This window comes from Globicephala melas, chromosome 2 (assembly GCF_963455315.2).
Source record: "Globicephala melas chromosome 2, mGloMel1.2, whole genome shotgun sequence".
NCBI lineage: Eukaryota > Metazoa > Chordata > Mammalia > Artiodactyla > Delphinidae > Globicephala > Globicephala melas.
The window spans coordinates 66,899,870-66,921,807 of NC_083315.2; the positions used below are offsets into that span (position 1 = coordinate 66,899,870).

General features: G+C 53.9%; 1 protein-coding gene across 6 annotated transcripts in view; it reads right to left on the bottom strand.

Moving 5' to 3' along the window:
- SMAD3 (SMAD family member 3) overlaps positions 1 to 21,938 on the bottom strand; it is a 192,291-nt gene that overhangs the window by 10,645 nt on the left and 159,708 nt on the right. For all 6 annotated transcript variants that reach the window (XM_060294076.2, XM_030875175.3, XM_060294078.2 and 3 more), the window contains exons 2-5: positions 12,616 to 12,809; positions 11,875 to 12,006; positions 10,499 to 10,573; positions 6,849 to 6,899 (exon numbers count right to left, since the gene is read on the bottom strand). In XM_060294076.2, the coding sequence (XP_060150059.1) occupies positions 6,849 to 6,899; positions 10,499 to 10,573; positions 11,875 to 12,006; positions 12,616 to 12,809 (452 nt within the window). The remainder of the gene's footprint in view (positions 1 to 6,848; positions 6,900 to 10,498; positions 10,574 to 11,874; positions 12,007 to 12,615; positions 12,810 to 21,938) is intronic.

A 21,938-nucleotide genomic window follows, 5' to 3' on the forward strand; every position in this document is an offset into this window, starting at 1 on the left:
GCAGGCTGCCATTTCAGAGAGTGCTGTTTGGACGAGCCGACCTACATTCAGAAGCAGCACCGCAGCCATGCACTTACTGTTGTCTGCAAACAACTGACAGTCAGCCCTGCCTTTCACCTCTCTCCCTCCCATCATCCCTCGGTGCTTCCTCAAGGCATTTCTGTAAGAGGAGCTGCAGACCCAAGTATGATCACCACCTCTGGGTTATGCCTTTATTTTAAACTTCACGTATGCCCTCATTTCTTTCCTACCAAAGGACTTATCCAGACCATGGTTCCGAACAAGACAAAGTCAGGACCCTGGAAAAGAGAAGACTATAAACAGGCTAACCATGAAGTTACAGCTCCTGAAAGAGCACTCCGCTTGGGTCTAAGCTTCCTAGCAGACAAGGCAAAAAGGGAGCATAATATGCTACATGGCTCTGGTTGGTGGACAGACAATTCTTACTAGTTCTGCAGGGGAAACAAAACTTGTCCTGGGCACTAAATCTTTTTTTTTTTTTTTTTTTTTTTTGCGGTATGCGGGCTTCTCACTGTTGTGGCCTCTCCCGTTGCGGAGCACAGGCTCCGGACGCGCAGGCTCAGCGGCCATGGCTCACGGGCCCAGCCGCTCCGCGGCATGTGGGATCTTCCCGGACCGGGGCACGAACCCGTGTCCCCTGCATCGGCAGGCAGACTCTCAACCACTGTGCCACCAGGGAAGCTGCGCACTAAATCTTAAATGACATCTTCAGGTGGCTCCTCCTCCTCCATATCAATCAATCCAGCCAGCCAACCTACCCTAGTTTCAAGAGTTTCCCAACAAACGCAGAAGCAATTTTATGTAAGGTTGCTTCTAAGAACCCTGAACATATGCCACTCACAGGCTCCTCTGGGAGGACAACTCTACAGGGTAAAGTGACCTGCCCCAGTGGAAAGTGGTTTCGCTTCTCTAGCCAAGGACTCAGCACACCTGGAGTGGCAGCTGATGGCGTGTGCCCAAGGCCTTCCCTTCAAACGCTTCTGCTCTCGGCCAGACTGCTGAGTCTGTGCCAATCTCTCTTCCTGCAGCAGAGGCATTGCAGACGCAGGAGCCTCCCGCTGCAGCCGTTCTCGGCCCCCTGTCCCCACCGGTGCGGTGTCGGCCAGACCACTTGAGGAGCACGGGGCACTTAATTCTCGACTGGCCCCCTGCCAGCCTAACGCATTGGCTGGCTTCGGCTCTGAGCCCGATTCCAAGCTGGCACTGACTTTCTGTTTTGTTTAAGGAAAAGAAAACAGAATAAAACCCAGAAGGCAAAGGGATGCCTATTAAAAACATGTGCGAGAGATCCAAATCCGGTAAACGAAAGGGGCGGGGGGAGGTCGGAGCGGGGAAATTAACTTTCTACTATACATCGAAAGCAGGGACTGGGCGAGGGCCGGGAGCAGCGACGCTGTAAAGCTAAAGGTCAGAACACAAACGGCTGCCTTAGTCTGCGCTCACCTGCGGAAGGCGGCTCTGCCTCAGGCCAGGAGGCTTCCACGCCCCAACCGCCACGTGCACTTCCCCTGCCTGGACTGCTCGTCCCCCTCCTCTGCCAGGACGCAACCTTCGAGGCCCAGCGCAGGTGGCTGTGAAAATATCCTCTACCCCTGTGCCTGAGCCACCTGTGTACCTGGGGGTTAGGTCCCTGCAGGCCCAGGCCAGCTGTGTCCCAGCAGCCGGGCACCAATGCCAACTTGTCTCACCAAGGATTAGGCAACAAACCCAGTTTTACACAGAAAAGACCCCACGCTCTTTCAACCTAGGACCAGTTTACTGAAACCAAGAACAGTGGAAAAGTCTAAGAGCTGGACGGACCCTCGGGAGCGTGACGGTCCAGCCGGCAGCCGACGTCCTGCCGTGAAGATGCCTGCCTGTGGTGTCCCAAGCTTACGGAAGATTAAAGCCCAACGAGGCCTCAGAAAAGAACTTCTGCAGCAGCCCAAGACACCTGGGATCGGGTAGGGCCTGTAACGTGGGCCCCTGCCCTCTCTCGAGGCCCAGGGGTCCTCCTGCTACTCTGCCACCAGGGCCCCCTTCTCCTGGCAGGACAGGAAGGCAGCCTCAGCCCAAGGTCCTCCGGGAAACCATCACCTCCTTAAACTCCAGCTCAGCCGCTGCCCCAGGACATTCCCTGGTACCTCGTTTCCCCCAGTCAAGGCCCCTCCCGAGATGTCTCACTTTAAAGCAGAGAACAACTTTACTCACCGGCAGGATCCAGCTCGTTATCTTTCTTCTCTCTCTCCGCCTCCCTCCTCCTTCCCCTCCATTTGCTCCAATCCTTGACCTAAATCCTTAGGAAATTCCAGGTGACTCATCCGGCATGATGTGTAATAACAGGAACATCACCTGCTCACATCCCTTCCCTGCAAAACAAAGCCCTGGGACCTCCCCAGAGCCTGCCCCTGGCCAGAAGCTGAGCTGCCTTTCAGTCACTCATGGGCCGCCTCCACGAGGCACCCCAAGTGGCTTTACTGTGGCAGGAGGTGCCATCTTTTGCCTGGAGGAGGGAGGAAATGAAGCAGCAGCCCCATGTCCTATGCTTGCTTTCTTTTTGTATAATAACTCCTTTACTAGAAATAATAGGTGTCCTGAGATGCCCTGTCTCTCTCCGGGGAGAACTCTCCGCGTGCCTGTCAGCATCCTACTGTTTGGGACATGCCAGCCACAAAGGAGAAACGCAGAGGCAGCTGCTGTGTGCTGCCCACCCCACCACCCTTTTATCCCCACAGGATACCTTTGAACTCACGAGGAGTTCTCTTCTCACTTCTCATCTCTGCAGAACCCGCCCACTGTGTCCTTCAGCACCTCCTCCCCTCCCTGAGGCCCCATCCTCCACCTGACCCTCAGCCTCTTCCTGAGGGGGTCCCGTGAGTCTGTCTTCAGCCCTCTTTCCTTCTTGAGCTGGGTCTCCCTCTCCACTGAATCCATCCACTCCCAGGACTTCAGCCGAACCTTCATCAGTGTTTCCAAAGTGAGATCTATGGGAGGGTCAATGGGATCGTAAGAGAAAAGTGTTCCAGCAGCGGTTGGACCCGTGGGAGAAACGCTGGACCAAACAGGCCTCCTTTCTGCAGGACTCTCAGAGGCTTTACGCTGCGGGTGCCCTGGGGGCCCCAAGAGGGAGCACAGTATAGGCTTTCCAAACTCATTTGATGACAAAATCATGTCTCTGACTCCACTCTGGGCAAGGCTGTCAAACATGCTAATGGCTCCAAAGCTGCACCTCCAGCCGCAGCCTCTCTCCTGACCGTCCTGCCGCTTCCTGGACACAGGCAAGCACCGGCATCTCCCTGTCACCCTTCGCCCCAAACGCCGTCCCATCTCCTGGGGCTCTGCCTCAGTTAAGCTGAAACGTCATCGTTTTCCCAGTTAAAGCTGATCAATGAATGCCAATGATTCATGACACTCGTAAACGCCCTCTCCTCTCCCGCTGCCATTTCTCTAAAGCATTCATCTCAGCCTCCTTCAGCGCTACAGCTTCCTAAGTGGGTATTTTGCGGGGGGGGGGGTAGCCCCATTAATTTCCCCTAGATTTTAAATTCCACACAGTGGCCAGATTAATCATTATGAAGCTGCCGTCAGATAACCACCAACCCCCAACTCAGAACCCACCATCTCGCCTCATCCTATAGGCAAGACGGGGCTACGTAAGGGCGGCCCTCAGGGCTCTCTTCTCAGCCCGCCAACCCCGAGCCTCATCTTCTCCACTGTGCCTCCCAACAAGCCAGCCAACCACACCGCCAGCTGTCCTCCGAGCTCACCCCACCCTTTCACGCCACTGCTTCCATCGGCAGCGTCCTTCCCTCCTTCTCTGCCTCACCGTGTCCCACCTGTCCTTCAAGGCCCAGCTCATACAGGTCATCACAACTCCAAGGTCCCCCCACCCTACTTGGCGCTGTCCTCCTGGGCACATACAGTTCCTCCCTCCTGTGTGCTGCTCCCTTGGCACCGGGCACAGTGCATCACCGGTGGACAGACACCTCCAGCCACTCCACCAGACTGTGAACGCCTAAACGTCCTCCCTGGCTCTGGACCACCAGCATCAGTACCTACTAGGAACTCAGCGAATGGTGACTGAATGAGTTAATACATAGGAGACACTGGCCACCCTGGATGATGTCCCCACTGGAATGCCACGGTTTGCTCCTTTGAACCCTCAGGGTACTTCATCTGCACCTACCTCTTCCTTTAATTAATTAATTTATTTATTATAGTTGCAGCACACGGGCTCTTTCATTGCGGCACATGGGCTCTTCGTTGCAGCTTCTCGCTAGTTGTAGCACATGAGCTCAGTAGTTGCGGCGCGAGGGATTAGTTGCCCCGCAGCATGTGGGATCTCAGTTCCCCGACCCGGGATCGAAACCACATCCCCTGCACTGGAAGGCGGACTTAACCACTGGACCCCCAGGGAAGTCCCCCCTCTTGTTTTATATAAAAAGTATTTATCGCCCTGCCTTATTTATCCCAACAAGGCCAAAAGCACCTTCGTGTCAGGGTCTGTGACGCCTCTTTGAATTCCCCCACTTGGACTGGCATACAGTGACCAAGCAGGAAGTGCCCAGAGAATGACTGAGTGAGGAAGAGACAGGTAAGCAGGAAGGGCTCCCAGCCAGGGACAACATGGGACACCAGGGCCCTCACACCCGACATGGGTTCCCAACTGTACGTCAATAGGTGTGTCCTTGAGCCTAGTTCTTCTGAGTGAAAAGGGGGAGAGCTAGTCTAAGGGACCGAGCAAAGGCAGGGTCCTGGGGGCACAAGTTCTGGATCCCCATGGCCTGAGTTCAAAGCCAGCTTCTCCATTGTCTAGCTGCGTGAAGGGGACAAGTTCATTAACCAGTCCGTTCCTTGGTTTCCTATTCCATAAAATGAAAAATCACAGCACCACCCCCTTAGATAGTTGTTACAAAGATTCCGTTAACAGGCATGAGCCACTCTGCACAACACTCAGTGAACAGCAAGTTCTCGAGAAACGTTTGCCATCTTCATCCATCCTTTCATCCCCTTGCAGCTACGATGCCAGAGGCTGTGAGATGGTAGGGGCCCTACCAACAGTACTGAACGGGTGAAGGCGGGGGTTCGAGGGCTTGGCAAGCAGAGAGGAAGCCGGGCCTGTCAGCGCCCGTGTCTCGCCGTGAGTCCTACCGGGGCTTGTTGGCTGACTTGTCCCCCACATTCACATCTTCCCAGCCGAGTGGCACCCCCTTCTCTGCCCACCAGGCTTGGAGGCTGTCCCTTCCTTTGGAAGAAATGGCCTAAGAATTCCTCACCCTCAGACGAGAGGCAAGGGAGAACTGTGCCAGCAGGGCACTCTGCCTCGGGGCCAAGTTCAAGAACATGCTGTCATCCTGGTCCACGCAATCTCGAGGGGAATTCACAGCGAGTACCTGCCCAGGACAACCTGCGGCCTGAACCACCAAGTCAGGCAGTGGGGCTGCCAAGGCAGGCACCAGTTTTGACGTCTGTCGACTTCAGGGCGCCCATGGCCATGGTGGGGTAAGGGCTCAGCCTCCAGAGCTGAAAGTCCAGAGTCAAGTTCACACTCATGGCCTTTAAGTTCTCAAGGGTTAACACAGCTTCCAGCCTTCAGAGTTTGTGTTTAAAAACTCCATCAGTCCTTTCACATGGGGAATGTGACCTTCCTGCTGTAAAGCCCAACACTCACAGTGGTATTATTTTACAAAGATGATAAAACAGATCCCCCAAAGTTACAGTTCACACTGCCCACTTGTCAGCCTGTATCAAAAGGTTTTCAAGCAGCTCCCCACGTTCCAAATGAGGACTTTCTTCATCTGATGCTATCAGTCAAGGACTGGGAACAACTGGGAACAAAAGCCAGGCCAATCCACTCTGATTCACCAAGCTTGGATATTAACTCCTTCTTTTCCTGAGCCACAAATCAAACCCCAGCAATACAGGCTGGAAAAGAATCAAACTCACATTTTTCTAAAGCTACCAGACCAACACAGAAAAAAAAATTCCCCTCAATAAAAACTGAACAAATATTTAATTTGTTCTGAGCCCTCCGGCAGGCCCCACACTGAAGCCAAAGGATGCTCCTGGATTAGAAAAGTGAATCTCAGAAAAATGACCCAGAAATCAAACATCTAAGGGAAGGTTGTGGAAATGATGGCCCAGCTGCTCCAAAACATCATGAGATAATGCAAGATGATCAACGAGTCATCTAAGTACGGAAACGTGTTTACAAAATAACAATGAGAAGACAGAAGGACAAGATGGATATGAACTATCATCTCAAAGGCAAAGCGCAAATATATGTGCCTGATCCACAAACAGCAGAGGGACCGAGATGAAACAAAAATATTTGTGTTAGGGCAGGGGGATTATGGGTAACTTGGCTTTTTTTTTTTCCCCAAATTCCTTATATGGTACTGTTTTAAATAAAAATGACATCATTGTCAGATGAGGTGCTCAGATAAAATCCGAGTAAGTGTATCTGAAACAAGTCCCCGAAAGCCGGGGGCCGCGGTTTGCACCGCTGCCTGTGGCTTTGCGTCAAACCACACACGGATGCTCACTGACCAGAGACCCTCGTGTCTCTTAAGCACAAGGTTCGGGGCTTTTTCATTCACTCGTGTCTAACCGCCTCCCTGGGGAAATACAAACCTGGCACACGGCTGCCTTCCCTGCCACCACTGTTCTCAGGTTTCCCGTTCTGTGGGTGACCCCAGAAACAATGTAACCAGAAACCTGATGGGCTGCACTGGGCGGATGGTGGGGGTCGGAGCAGGGGAGCCTCAACTTCAGGGCCCCCTCCACACACGGGCCACCAGGCAGGGCTACAGCTAGAGGGGGATTGAGTCATCCGAAGAGCTACTTACCCAAGTTATTGTGTGCTGGGGACATCGGATTCGGGGATAGGTTTGGAGAACCTAGGAGGTGAGACACAGCTGTGAGACTTCGGAAAAAGACTGTTGGCCTGGGGAGCCAGAGGACAGAACGTTTGCATCAGGGTGGGGCAGGAAGAAAACCTTGGACTGAGCCTCCACGGTCCAGGAGAAGACCAAACCCCACATCCTCGCCTGTGCTTCCCCTTCCCCGGGCCCCAGCTTCCTCATCTGTGGAACCAACGGATGAGAGGATGACCTTGGAGTCTCTCCCACAACTCGATGGTTTGATGCTTCTCACCAAGCCCCCGGGCACAGGGCTGCTGCATTCCCAGCCTGGGTGCACAGACCTCACACTGACCCTCCCTGTTAACCGAGCCCCCAGAGGGACAGAAGGAGCAGGGAAGACCCTCTCCACAGCTGCTCCAGACCCCGGGCAGCGAAGGTAAGGCTTGCAGCTGCCCAGACCTCACCAGTCTTGTTCACATGGCTCAGGACCTGCAAATACCAACGCAGCCTTCTCCCCAGATTTCAGGAAACTCACTGAGCTGCCTCGGACACCCCACAACTCAGCAACCAGCCTGACGTGATGCTACACATGGGAAAAAGTCCTAACGACCCAATTCCTTCTACTCTAATATCGTTCCTCTACCTGTTTTTTCCCCCGAAAAAAGAAAAAAACCCACAGGGAGTCAGCCTTCCGAAAACCAAGTGACTGCTCTTCCGGAAAGCAACACTGGGCTGGCCCCTCCTTTGTCCCTGCACCCATGGGGCTCCAGCTCTGGAGAGCTGCTTATTGGCTGACAGCCCTGTGATTTCAGCCCCGGCTCCACCCCCTGAAGTCTACAGTCCGCGCACAGCTGGGCCTTAAGCTTACGCTGCCTTGAGCTGTTAACGGGGGTCTGCGCCTGCTCCTAACTCAGCTGTAACCTTCTTGAAGACGCAGGAGGAACCATGGGTTTCTTTTTCACCCCTAGCACTCAATCTTCGGAGGGATGTGGAAGAGTCACAGAAAGAGCAGAGCTTCCGAATGTGCCACGGGGTCTGGACGTGGTACCACTTATCAGCCATGGGACTTCGGCAAAGTGGTTCGACCTCTTTGAGCCTTGATTTTTTTCCCCTCAGGTATAAAGCGGGGAGAATCCCACCTATCGTGTGATTTGTGGAAAGGCAGTGGGATCGTGCCTATGAAAATGCCTATACCATAGCTGGTACACAGTATGTGCTCAGTAAATGTTGGTCTTCTGATTTGTGCTGGCCCGAATGACGGAGACCCAGGAAGGCAGGGGGACCTTCTCGCTGGTCTCAACAGACCTGTGTGCACGTCCAGGGAGAAGCAGGGCTGGACAAGGTGATCCTCGGGCCCCACATGAGGCGCTACCACATCTCAACTGTCAGGGAGGCCAAGTCCATGAGCAACTGGACTGGTTTGAGAGAAGAGCAGAGAATAAATAGGAGACCCCACCCACGGGCTGGCTGGGGTCCACAAAGCCCAGGCACACATTCAATAAATCAGTAATGTTCACAACAGGTACACCAAGGGAGGAGAGGAGGGAGGGAGAGACAGAGAAGGTGGAGCAGAAAGGGAGGAGAGGAAGGGGAAGGAACAAGAGCTGAGAGGGTGAAAATGTGGCTGCTCGTCCCATAGAAGACCCTCTCCTTTGGTCTGTTCACTGTTTTTTTTTTTTTTTTTTTTTTTTTGCAGTATGTGGGCCTCTCACTGTTGTGGCCTCTCCCGCCGCGGAGCATAGGCTCCGGACGCGCAGGCTCAGTGGCCATGGCTCACAGGCCCAGCCGCTCCGCGGCATGTGGGATCTTCCCGGACTGGGGCACGAACCCGCGTCCCCTGCATCGGCAGGCGGACTCTCAACCACTGCGCCACCAGGGAAGCCCGGTGTGTTCACTTTTATAACAGTAAAGGCAGCCCTCGCGTTACTGCACTTTCCTTTACTGTGCTCTGCAGATGCTGCATCTTTTACATAATGAAGGTTTGTGGCAACCCTGCGTCGAGCAAGTGTTATCAGCACGGTTTTTCCAACAGTATGTGCTCACTTCGCACCTCTGTCCCATTGTGATAATTCTCACAATATTTCTAACTTTTTCACCACTATTATGTTGGTAATGGTGATCTGCGATCCATGATCTTTGATGTTACTATTGCAAAAACGATTATGACTCGTTGAAGGCTCAGATGATGGTTAACATTTTTTAGCGATCAAGTATTTCTTAAGTAAGGTGTGTATACTGCTTTTTTAGACATAATGCTATTACACACTTAATAGACTATAGTGTAAACATAACTTTTACATGTACTGGGAAACGAAAAATTTGTGTGACTTGCTTTAAAGTGGTTGTCTGGAAGTGAACCCACAGTATCTCGGAGGTTTGCCTGTAATCATTCCACACACGTGAAGAGCAACCAGGAGGGAAGGGGGAAAGGAGAGGGAGAAGCAATACAGCATCTGCAGAAATGCTGCTTAGCTGGCTTGCTTCCCATGCCAGCGTTTCATAGCTGTACCCTTACAGCGGTCACTTGGCACTGAATACGGAAAGGTCTTCGAGATGCATTCCGGCTGGGTCCACACTGTCAGCCACCTACCAGGGGTGTGTCGGGGTATGTGTGATAAACCCCAAGGGCCATGATGCCCAGGCTACACATCAAGTGACCACGTTTACAGTAAACATGCAAGTCTCCCGCATCCTTCTTTGGGGAATTACGCTCTCTTCTGGGCTGCGTGCAGGGCAGGTGGCCCCACGGTGTCAGGCGGCTCTGTGTGTACAAGGCATGCCCGCCGTCAGGAGGAGGGAACATCTGCTCGGCCCCCTCCTCCTCACCCAACCACACGCAACACAGTGCACATGCGATGTGGCAGCTGGGGTTCAATTCAAGAAACTGCTGGTCTGGAGCCAATTTGGTCCCTTAACAAATGAGGCGGGAACATCTGGAGATGTGGCTGGAGATGACTGGGCTGGGTCCCTCACGGCAGGAACACACAGATCACATTTGGTCATCACATAAAAATCGATGCTTTGGGGCCTCGACTGCCACTAGCAAAGACCCTGCCTCTGTTTTGGCTCTCCTGAGCTATTTCAGGTGATGGAGCCCACCCTCCATCCTACTGCCAGCAGCATCTCATCTGCTTAAAGGCTGTGGGGGCTCCTCCTCAGCCCCCGGCCACACTCGAAGCCTTGAGTGCGGGGCCCTCCTGTCTCTGGAGGAGCACACTCCAGCCATCCCAGAACTCACCAGCTCTCCTGCCCACACCCCCGACTCTGCCTGGTACACCCCCTACCTGCCCTGATGGCCTGGCCAAACCTACACGTCTCCGACACTCCACTCGAGAGAAGCCTACACTGCAAGGTGATGCTCGGCACCCCCAACACCCCGTCCCCAGGCTGGGTCATGTGGCCCCGCTCTGTGCCCTGATGCCACACGGCCTTCTCCAGCAGGGCACATAGGAGACGGCACGGTGACTGCGGGCTGCCTTGTCGGTCTCCCCCACGAACTGCGAGCGGCTTCGCTCCTCCTCTGTCCCAGACCCGAGCCCAGTGATTGCTCTGTACATACTGGATGGAGGGACAGAGGGAGGCATGGGGGAGGGCGGGCACTCAGGCTTAGGAGCAGAGCCCCACGAGACTCTGACCTGCGTCCATGCTGTGGTTCATCTGGTGGTCACTGGTCTCTCCATCTTCACTCAAGTAGCCTGGGGGCGGGGTTTCTGGGAATTGAAAGGAAGGTGGTTCATTAAATGGCCTCTCTGGTTTGCCTCTTCAGATGCCCTTTGCAAACTCACGCATTCACACCATTATGCCAGGGGGCGGGCGCCGAGGAGCTCTGGGCCTTAGATCCCTGGCTCCCACCTTCCTCATGCCCTTCTTCCTCCCTGCTCCCCACCTGGATCATGACCACCTTTGTTCACACCACCCCTGACTCCCAAGTCTGAAATGCCTATTCCTACAGCCTCTGCCGGGCTAAACTTCTCCCCATCCCTCAAGGTTAGGTTTAAGCTCCGCCTCCCTCTCAGGGAGGCAGTGGACTCACCCCTGCCTCACTCATCTCTGTCCTCTGAAGGGCAACAGCCTCAAAGCGCCCTTTAGCTTTACTATCTACCCGTGTGCAGATCCACTGTTATCTGCTGTCTCTTGAGAGGATGTCTTAGCTCCTGAAGTGGGACACAAGTTCCGTGACAGCAGAGATTGCGATCTATTTCTCTGAATGACCCCCAGACCCCGACTCAGCTCTCTGCATTGCTGGATGAACAGAGTGGGCAACCTACCCCTAGGGACCCGCACCACCTGTGAAGGATCTGTAAGCCTGCATTTGTAAAGCGGGTCCCTCCTTAACGCTCTGACCCACGCGCAAAGGCCCGCGGTCAACCTCAGCATGGTGAGCTCACTCGGGGTGAAAGGCGCGTCCAAACTAGCCAGCTCTGAAAGCAAGGCGGCACATCGCTGCCCGGCCACCTGCGCTGGGACTGGCTAAGCTCCGCCAAGCAGTTTTCCTGGACGCCCAGAGTGCTGGTGATTCACACATTATTTGCATGTAAATGAGGGGCTTCTAAAAACATTTGCACTCTGCCGGCACAGCCCACTTCTCCCAGTGGAACAAAACCTCCCACCCAGCTTGTAACCCTCCCCGGGCTTACTTACAGGGCCAGTTCTCCGCACACTGCCCGGCCCTCGGCCCTCTGCTCGCCCGCTGCCTCTGCAGCCCCCAGACTGTCGGGGATCCTGCCTGAACTCCAGCCCCGGCCGCGAGGGCGGTGAGAGAAACACAGCGTTGCTATTTCCGCTTCCAAAATAAATGACTGCACTGAGGCCCGGCGGGAGGGTCACGCCGCCGCTCCTCCGTGCCAAGAAAAGCATCATTAGCGAGTGGGGAGCCAAGGCCACGGGCCCTCTCCCCACAGGGATGCAGTTCTGAGTCAGGGGCCTCGGCCCAGCGTGTGTGCAGAGACCGGGTGACGGGTCTATCTGGCCCCCGCCCCCTGGGCCGGCCTCACTGCCCACGTGTGCATACCTGGAATATTGCTCTGGGGCTCGATGCCGGCGGGGAAGTTAGTGTTTTCGGGGATGGAATGGCTGTAGTCGTCCAGCGGGGGGAACTCGGCCGGGATCTCTGTGTGGCGTGGCACCAACACAGGAGGTAGAACTGTCCAGAGGAAACAGCAGAGGTGGATCAGTGTCGACACCAGGCTGGCACCAAAGCCCCTGCACCCCCAAATGCACCACAGGCCCTTCCTCACAAAGAGGACAGGGAGAGAGGGGAAAGGGGGAGGGAGAAGGGAGAGTGGGGTATAGAAAGGGGGTAGAGGGAAGGGGAGACAGGGAAAGGGGGAGAGGGGGAGGGGGAAGGGGGAGAGGGAGGGGGAGAGAGGGGAAAGGGGAGAGGGAGGGAGAGGGAGGGGGAGAGGGGGAAGGGGAGAGGGAGGGGAGAGGGAGGGGGAACGGGGAAGAGGGAGGGGGAAAGGGGAGAGGGAGGGGGAAAGGGGGAGAGGGAGGGGAAAGGGGGAGGGGGAAAGGGGAGAGGGAGGGGAGAGGGAGGGGAGAGAGGGAAAGGGGAGAGGGAGAGAGAGAGAAGGGAAAGGGGAAGAGGGAGGGGAGGGGAGGGGGAGAGGGAGGGGAAAGGGGGAGAGGGAGGGGAGAGGGAGGGGGAAGAAGGGGAGGTGGAAGGAGGGAGGGAGGGAGGGGGAAGTGGGGAGGGAAAGAGGGGGAGGACAATGCCATGTAGGTAGCTGCAGACCCTACAGAGGCGGCGTACCTGGGGTCTCCACCCTCTGATAGTGGTAGGGATTCACGCAGACCTCGTCCTTCTTCATGTTGAAGGCGAACTCACACAGCTCCATGGCCCGCAGCTCATGGTGGCTATGTAGGTCGGGCCATCGCCACAGACGGCAGTAGATGACATGGGGGAGCCCCTTCCTGTGGGACACCTGCAGCCGGCCATCCAGGGACCTGCCGGGAACGGGAGGGGCAGAAACAGACAGTGAAGTGGGTCTGGCTCGCCTCCTCCCAAGCCTGGCCTGCCGAGCTCCATGAGAGCTCGCTGGCAGAGACTCAGGAAGCTCCCCTCCGCTGGTCTGCCTCACACGCAGAGGGCCAGGAGATCAGAGAAGCTCTGTGTGTGCTGGAAGGGGTCCAGGAGAAGAACACAGAGGCCCACCCAGCAAGGCCGAGGGCTCCCAGGCTGGCAGAGCTGACCTCGGACCCGCCCCACGAGGGGAACGACAGCGAATCATGCTCTGGAAAGGTCGGGACCAGGTGGAGGTGTGCAGCGGGGACAGGGCTGAACTAGGAGACGCGAGTCCTTCAGGAGCCGACGTGAGGGCCACAGTGATGCTGAGGAGGAGGGTGACGGCACACAGCCCCCCCCCCCCCCAATCGCTTTCCACGCTCACCCAGTTCCTCTCTCACACATGAGAAACCAGGAAAAAAAAAACCCGATGCTCTTTTTTTCAGTTGGTGTTTGTGATAAGGCAGGGAGGGAGAGAAGGCAACGAAGGGGAATTTTAACTGGTCAGAGGCTACGCGGCAGACCTCTCGGGAGTCCCTCTCAGCTGAGGGCTGCTGGCAGGCTGCCCCAGGCGTCCCAGTTCAGAGCTAAGGCCTAAGCGGTCGTGCGTGAGCAGAGCAGGAACCGAGCCTGTGACTTGGTTCTGTCACGGTCCCCGGCCCGGCTGGGCCGAACCCACCCCCAACGGCAGTGTCCCGTCCCTGTGCAAACCGCGTCCTCCGTGGTGACCTAGCCTCTGAGCAGCTGACCTGGCGTCGCGCCCCCCACCCCAGGCCAGAGTGTGGTCCCTGGTGGACCAGCAGCACGGGTCCACGGAAGCTCGTGAAAAAGGCAAAATCTCAGAGGCTACCCCAACCCACTATATCAGATTCTTCCTCTTTCTAAAATCCCCAGGTCATCTGCAGGACAAGAAAGTTGGAGCAGCGCCACAGGCCATGACGGCTGGGAGCTTGTGTGGCAGAAGCGCCATCAGACAAGAGTAAGGTCGGAGGCAGGAGGCATCTGGAGGGGGAGGTGAGAGGCTTCAAGCAACGCCAGGTATTAGACAGGTGAGGAGCTTCCGTTCACACAGAGTCCTTTATCTAACAAGTCTTTAATGACCTCCTACTCTGTGTGGCACTAGGGTTACAGTGGTGAGGGAAAGGGAGTAAAAGAGACCACAGAGCGGTCCCTGCTTCCACAGAACTTCCGTGGGCAAGACCGACATTAATCACATGATCAGGACAGCTACAATGACAAACTAAGTGCAGGGAACCACAAGTGCATATGACCCTGGGGACCCTGCTGCACTGAAGGGCGGGACAGGGCATCTCTGAGGAGGTGGTGGTTGACCAGGAAGTCTGAAGGATAAGTAAGAACTAAGTAGTCAAAGGGGTACGGGAGGAGGGCACTCCAAGTAGAGAGAAGAGCATGTGCAAAGGCCCTGGGAAGGTGGAAAACACGGTGAGGAGGAATACCAGAATGAAGGCCAGAGTGACCGGAGAGGAGGGAGGCTGGGGGAGCAGACAGGGGTGCTCCTGCAGGGTCTCAGATGCCATGGTGAGAGGTTCTGCCTGTTTTCTAAAAGCCACAGGAAGCCTCTGAGATGTGTAAGTGGGCTGAGAGTGTGTTTGAGTGTGCGCACGCGAGACACAGGCCCCGTGATAATCCTGGCTGCAGGGACAAGCAGACTGGGGGTAGTGGGGAGTCAAGAGTGGGTGAGGTGGACGCTCATCAATAAGGAGGCACCCTTCGTGCCCCGGTCCGGGAAGATCCCACGTGCCGCGGAGTGGCTGGGCCCGTGAGCCGTGGGCGCTGAGCCTGCACGTCCGGAGCCTGTGCTCTGCAACGGGAGAGGCCACAACAGTGAGAGGCCTGCATACCGCAAAAACAAATAAGGAGGCACCCAGAGGCAGTACTGCTCTTTCTTCAAGACGGCCCGTCCTAGGACCCCACTGGCCAGCGGGCAGGACTCTTCTAATAGCTGGGCAGGCCTGCTGGAGGGGCATTTGAAGCTCTCCCTCCCTGCCCCCATACAACTAAGGGCCCCCATTTTCCTGAATATATGGAATTTATGGACACTCCGCGAGGGAGGGGCTTGCCAGATGCAACCAGAATCACCAACCAGAGAGAGAGAAACAGGAATCCAATCAAACTCTCCAAGGCACTGGCCTGGGCAGGGGGGAGGACAGACAGAGATCAGAACAGGACTTGGGCACAGGGACTGACAGGGATCTGCTGACTCAGGGCAGCTCAAAGGATGTAATCACCTCCCTCCTGTGGGGCCCCAGACCAAGGAACCCCGACAGCCCAGAAACAGTAATTAGGAGGCAGAACGAGAGAAGACAGCCTGGGACTCGCCCCTGAGATACAGAAGGCAGATGGCCAGATGTGGACTCATGAGAACTGGGGTCAAGGGGAGGTTCTCCTCTTCTGGCTGTGAGACCCTGGGCAAGTCCTGAAGTCTCCAGGACCCTCAGTTACCTCACCTGTAAAATGGAACATTCTCCCCCCACTGCTGCCCCTGACCTCACGCAGCTCAGTATCCACTCAAAAGTGCTTCGTGAAAAACCCACAGGACCGTTATTCTTCCCCATCACGATGGCCACTCCGCAAACCCGGCCCCGGAGAAGTGAGGTGAGCTGTGGGGCTGAGAACGAGAGAAAGGGAGAGTGGGAGGTGATGTGTGGGGACAGAGAGGGACTCAGCTCTTCCCATTTTCTTGCAGAGCCACCGTGTGCCCATAGATAGGGAAGTGGGCACATCTGCTCTTCAGTGTTGGACAAAAGCCCCAACAAAGAGCCAGCTGGACATCTGGAGTGGCCTCTGCAGGGGGAGGCCGTGGAGAGAGGCTCAGACCAGCAGCGAGGAAAGAGTGGGCTGTGGAGGGAGCCCCCAACCCCTACCTGGTTGATGGAAGGGTTAGCCCTCTTGCTTTAAAAGAAAAAAAACGCAGCGCTATTCACAATAGCGAGGACCTGGAAGCAACCTAAATGTCCCCTGACGGAGGAATGGATAAAGAAGATGCGGAACGTATGTATGATGGAGTACTATTCAGCCATAAAAAGAATGAAATAATGCCATTTGCAGCAACACAGATGGACCTAGAGATGGTCATACAGAGTGAAGTCAGACAGAAAGAAAAATATCATATGATATCACTTATATGTGGAATCTAAAAAAAAAATGGTACAAATGAACCTATTTACAAAACAGAAATAGAATCACAGATGTAAAAAAAATAGTAACACAGAGCAGGAGGAGGGGTGATGGTGGACAACGCAAGAGAAGGGTCCCTGCTTCCACGGGGCAGACGGCCTGAGAGAGGGCGCGAAAGGCCAAGTTCCCATCAGCCCTGCACTGGGCCTGCGCCTCAGGCAGGGCAGGTGCGGGGACAGGACGCCCTGGGCACTCCTGACGTGGAGCGACGCTCACACGCCGCCCTAACATCCTAACCCCCAGGACTGGGACAGCCGAGCCAGAGACCCAGAGTGACCCAGGGCCTGCAAGGGGGAAAAGGGTGTGGAGTGGGCAGAAATGGGACACCTCGGGGCACACGGGGCTCAGACACGTAATGTGACGGAGGCCAAGGTCTGGGCGTGATGTGGCCCTTATGGGCTTTGGGAGTTGAGGGATGGGAAGGAGAATCAAGGATGTGGTGAAGGAGCGCAGAAGGCTCATCACAACTGTAGGCAGAGACTGCAGTGTCCTGATTCCTCATCCAGTCCTTTCTGCGTTACATGGGCTGTTTCCTCTCAGGGCCTGAAGAGCCTGGCTGTCTACCTGAAGAAGTACGGCAGAGAGCGCTCCAGGCCCAGAGGAAGGAGCAGGGAGAAGGGGTGGGGGGAGTAAAAAGGAGGGGGTGGCAGGGAGGAGGGAGAGGGGACACAGGACGGGATGATGGGAGGGAGGTGGAGGGAAGGTGGAGGCAAGTGATGGATAGTGGGAGGGAGATGGACAGGAGGAGGGGGAGGGGAGGAGGGGGAAGAGAAAGGGGGAGGGGACAAGGAGAGGGAGGGAGGAGGGAGGGAGGGGGAGGAGGAGGGAGAAAGGGTGGGAGAGAGGGGCAGGAGAGGCTAAGGAAGTCCTTCGGTCAAATACAACAAACTGAATGGATGCATTTATCCCTGTCCTGCCCAAGACAATGGGTAGGAGAGGAGAGCAGACAATGGGCAGAGAGGAGAGTGGAAAGCAGATGGCCGAACGGGAACAGACTTAGCAGAGTGAACCTGGGAAAGAGTCTGGACTTGGAGGTACCACACACTTGTCAAGACTTGGCTGGGAACAGGAGGATGGGCTGACTGTCTACAGAAGAGGCAGGCAGATCCCAGCTCCTTCCCCCCGGGCCTCCCCAACCCTGCCAGAGACAGGTCTGCTCTCTGCCGAAAATGAATGGAAGAGCGGAGCTCTAGACAGGGCCACCAGGGCACGGCTGCGGGTGAAGGTCAGACAGGGGCTAGGAAACAGGATTTCATGAACGGAGCGCTCAGCTCCCTTGCTTACCCCATCCCTGCCTGTGGAGGAATTAAACAGCTCAGTCCACAAGAAAAGACCTGAAATACTGACATTTGGGGATTCCCCAACTAAACGGCCCTGTTTCTGCCAGTTCTCCCTACGGGGAAGCCCACCTGCCAACAGGCCCCTCCCACCACCACACACAGAACAGGCAATCGGCTTTTTACTGCCACGCTCTCAAATGTGAACGCAAGGCCAGAATCCCCAGCCATTTAAAGAAAGCCTCTAACAGGAGGCGCAGAGATAGAAATAAGTGGGGGAGAAAAAAAAGAAGTCTGAGACAATGCAGGGAGCAGAAGAAAACTTCCAAATAAAATAAAACAAAAACTACTCTCGGGGAGATGAGCTATTGCAATCCTAAAACAGGAACATTTACAGACTACTGAAAAGCACTCCTGGAAATAAAAAATAAGAATGTAAATTAAAAATTCAAGAGAGACTTGAGTTTTTCAAGGACTTCTTGAGTTTTTAAACTACATACATGAATCATTTTGATAGTATAACTTAAATTTTTTTAAATTAAGGAAGGTACAGATCAATGGAAGCTCAGAGAGTCCAGAAATAGTCACATGGACATGGACAACTGATTTTCGACACAGGCCCAAAGACAATTTTGTACAGAAAGGTCTTTTCAACAAATGATGGCAGAACAACTGGATGGCCACATGCAAGGAAAATGAAATCCAATCTGTACCTTGCACTCTATACAAAAATTAACTCAAGTGGGTCATAATAAAAAGCCTAAAACTATACGACTTCTAATAGAAAACATGGGAGAGAATCTCTGTGACCTTGGGATGGGCAAAGATACCACATCAGAAACACATTCCATTTTTTTTTAAAGTTGATAAACTGGACTTCATCAAAGCTTAAGCTTCTGGTCTTTGAAAGACCCTGTTAAGAGAATAAAAAAGACAAACCACAAATTGGGAGACAATATTTGCAAAAAGCGTGTATCTGGTAAAAGACCTATTTCCAGAATATAAAGAACTCTGAAAACTCACTATTAAGAAAACAAACCACCCATTAAAAAACAAAACAGGTAAATGATCTGAACAGACGCTACACAAAAAGATAAAAAAGATTGCAAAACAAGTGCATGAAAAGGTGCTCAACATCACTAGTCCCTAGAGAAGTGCAAACTAAAACGACAACGAGATGCCACTCCATCATGACTAGAATGGCTGCTACGTAAAAGACTGTGCCACACGCAAGGATGTGGAGCAACGGAAACTTCGTACGCTGCTGGCGGGGATGTAAAATGGCACAACAACTACTTTGGAAAACAGTTTGGAAGTTTCTTAAAATTTCAAAACAGAAACCCACCATAGGATCCACTCAGCCCACCCCTAAGTGCTTACCCGAGAGCAGTGAAGGCATCTGTCCACACAAAGACATGTGCGTGAATGTTCGTCCCAGCTGTATTTATAATGGCCCCAAACTGGAGATGACCCAGTGTTTCCCAACAAGTGAATGAATAAACTGTGAAACAGCCATACAAAGACTACCACTCAGCGACAAAAAAGGATGAACTATGGATACAAACAACACGGATGAATCAAAAAATAATCATTCTGAGCGAAGAAAGCCAGACACGATTCCGTTTGCGTAACATGATACAGAGTAATTTAAAGTAAAGGAACAATGCAAACTTACATTTGCATGACGGCAAGCAGGTCAGCGGTTGCCTAGCGGGCATGGGAGGGGGGCTCATCAAGGAGTAAAGGCTACATCTGCCACCTTGATTGTAGTGGTGGTTTCACAGGTGTATACGTATGTCAGAAGTTACCAAGTTGTACACTTTAAATATATGCAGTTTGTTGTATGTCGACTATACATTTCCAAAAAAAAAAAAAAGGCAAGGGCTTTGGACTGGATAAACATGGATTCAAATACTGACTCTGGTCAATAACTATGTAAACTTGATCATATTGCTTATAATGTCTCGGTCTTAATTATCTTTCATCTGAAGTAAGTCCCTTCGCTAGATTGTTGGGAGGACTAAACGACATTCTAGGGAAAGCCTTTGGCATATCGTTAGGACACGATAAATGGCACTAATCCATTGTCATTATTGTTGTATAACTACCACTACTCCTATTACTATGACAGCGCCTGGTAAAGAAGGTTCCCAGTAGGAGGTCCAAAATACCAGACCCCTTCCCCTGCCTTGGCCATCCGTGTGCACAGCCCAGGGGGCCACAGTGAGGCCTCGGAAGGCCTGATGCTTCTAGTTTTCACAAGGCTTCCGGGCTCCTTATCTCAGAGCAGCCTCACCACGGTGCAGTCAGGTCGTAAGTCAAGTCTTGTAACAGTCCCGCCTCACTATGCACCCGCTGCATCTGAGAGGCAAGGCTCGCCTCCTAGGATCACACAGCCGTCTGCACCCAGGCTGCAGCTACAGGGCAGCTCTCCTGGCTGCCAGGCTGGGCCCGACGGTGGGGAGACAGGCACGCTCTCCAGCTCACGAGCACATGACCACCAGGCTGGTCCGGCAGCACCCTCCAGGAGTCATCTGGTCCAGGCCCCTGCTTCCGGGCCCTACAATTCCCAAACTCACGACAAGGAGGGCATCTCATGCACGTCCTTTTATGCATTGGCGGCCACTCCTTTTGGTTCCAAGTCTGGGCTGCCCAGAGCCATCCCTCGTAGGGCTCCTTTTCTCCCTCTGTCCCACTCAAAATACACAGCAATGCCTACCAAAGGATTAATGGTGAATTGGGAGTTTCAGCTGCTGCATCTAATCTAGCTGATGTGTCCGGTACACACTCTCCCCAGCCTTACAGGGTACCAAGCCCATCTTAAGTAAAACCAATAAATAAGTCTTCATTCCGAGCTGACGCTACCATAAGCGTGCTCCGCTGCAGAAAAGGGTCTATGTATGACCCACCCCTCTCCCTGACCCAGCCCTTCCTCGTCGTAACCCCAAGACCAGCAGCTGGGGCTAAGAGCACAGTCCCAGGCATCCGCCTCTGGGCTGAGGTCTCGCCCCACACCCAGTGGCTTCCTGATGAGAGACCCCCAAAAGCCTTTCGCCAGCAACCCTCTCAAACTCCTCTGACAGAGGTTTTATTCCTTAAATATATTCTTCACCGGCCGAACCATTTCCTGCGGCAGGAACTTAGGTTTCCTCCCGTTGGCTCCAAGTGGGACCCAAAATGTATCCCAAAGTATCCCAAAATGGGGGTGGGAGCCACAGGCAAGGACATGGACATGCCAGGGTCCAGAGCTGCTGGTGAGGTGACGCCCGCCAGCACACTCGGGGCGGAGAGGCAGGGCCAGGGCCCACATGCCACTCACGTCCCTGTGACCAGTGATCTCGGACCCACAGCCATCTGGGGGCTGACGTGAAATACCAATGGACTTCGACATGGGGGTTGGGGAGAAAACTGTGAGCTGAGCACGTAAGCTCCAGAAACTCACCGGGATATATTCACAGCACAAACTGTGCGCCGGGCACACTGCTACGATGCGAGAGTGCAAACATGGCTCAACCTCAGTGAGCTCAGAGAACCTAAGGGCTTTGCCCAAAGTCGTATAACTTGTACAAGAGCAGGGCCATAATTCAAGCCCAGGCCAGTGCTGAGAAAAGGAGGGTGAGAGGGAGAGGTAAACAGTGCTTTTTGTGCGGGTCTATGCTGCCTCCCTACCAGGGAAACTGACTTCTTATCCATCATCAAAGAGTGACCGAACACCTACCAAATCCCAGGCACTGTTCTGGTTACCTGAGCCCAAGAAGCGAACAGAAAGTAAATTTGTTAATACAATCGTATTTCTGTTGAAACCCATTTTACTTAAAACACACACACTACTAAACTTTCTAGCTTCTTCCGGAGACCAGCTTTCTTTTTCGACTTGCTCATTGAGTAGCCATAGTTCCATTGGTTCCATCTGGCCTTTAAGTGCCAGGGTCTGCTCTCAGATCTCCCACTTTGCCTCTCCTTCATACGCAAGTGTCAGAATGTGCCTTTCTCTCTTCCCTGCCAAGGACAGCCCGGTACAGCTGTCTGACAGATCAAATATGAAAGTCCTGAAAACACTCCTGCCGAGAGGGCCATTGGATTTGGGGGTTCACCTAGGATCCTCTCCCTTTGGTCAACACAGCGAAAACCAAAGCATCCTTTGTTCCAGGCAGAAGTACCGCACAGGGGTCACGTGTCGAGTCGCAAGGTTGCAGGTGACAAAACACAGAGGCCTAACATTCAGGGAACAAAACGTCCTGGTCAGCTAAACTCCGGCTAAGTGTCTGCCTGAAAACCTCCTCTGGAGAACTACAGACAGCTGGGACATGAGGACCTCGAGAGCATCTGGACCAACCCCTTCCTTCTGTGGTTGAGGAAACAGACTGATAGATGAAGCACCTCAAGGTCACCCAGCAACTGAACACAGAGCGAGAAGGCGGCCTCCCAGCTGCTATCTCACTGTAGCCAGGCCTCGCCACCAATGAAGTCTGAGAAACGCATGTGAGTCCACACTTTCCCCGCGGTAAGCCGAGTGCAACAAAACATAATTTTGTCTTTGTGGTACTAAATCTTAAGCTGCCCAAATTTCTGACTCTTCAGGATGGAAAAAAAAAT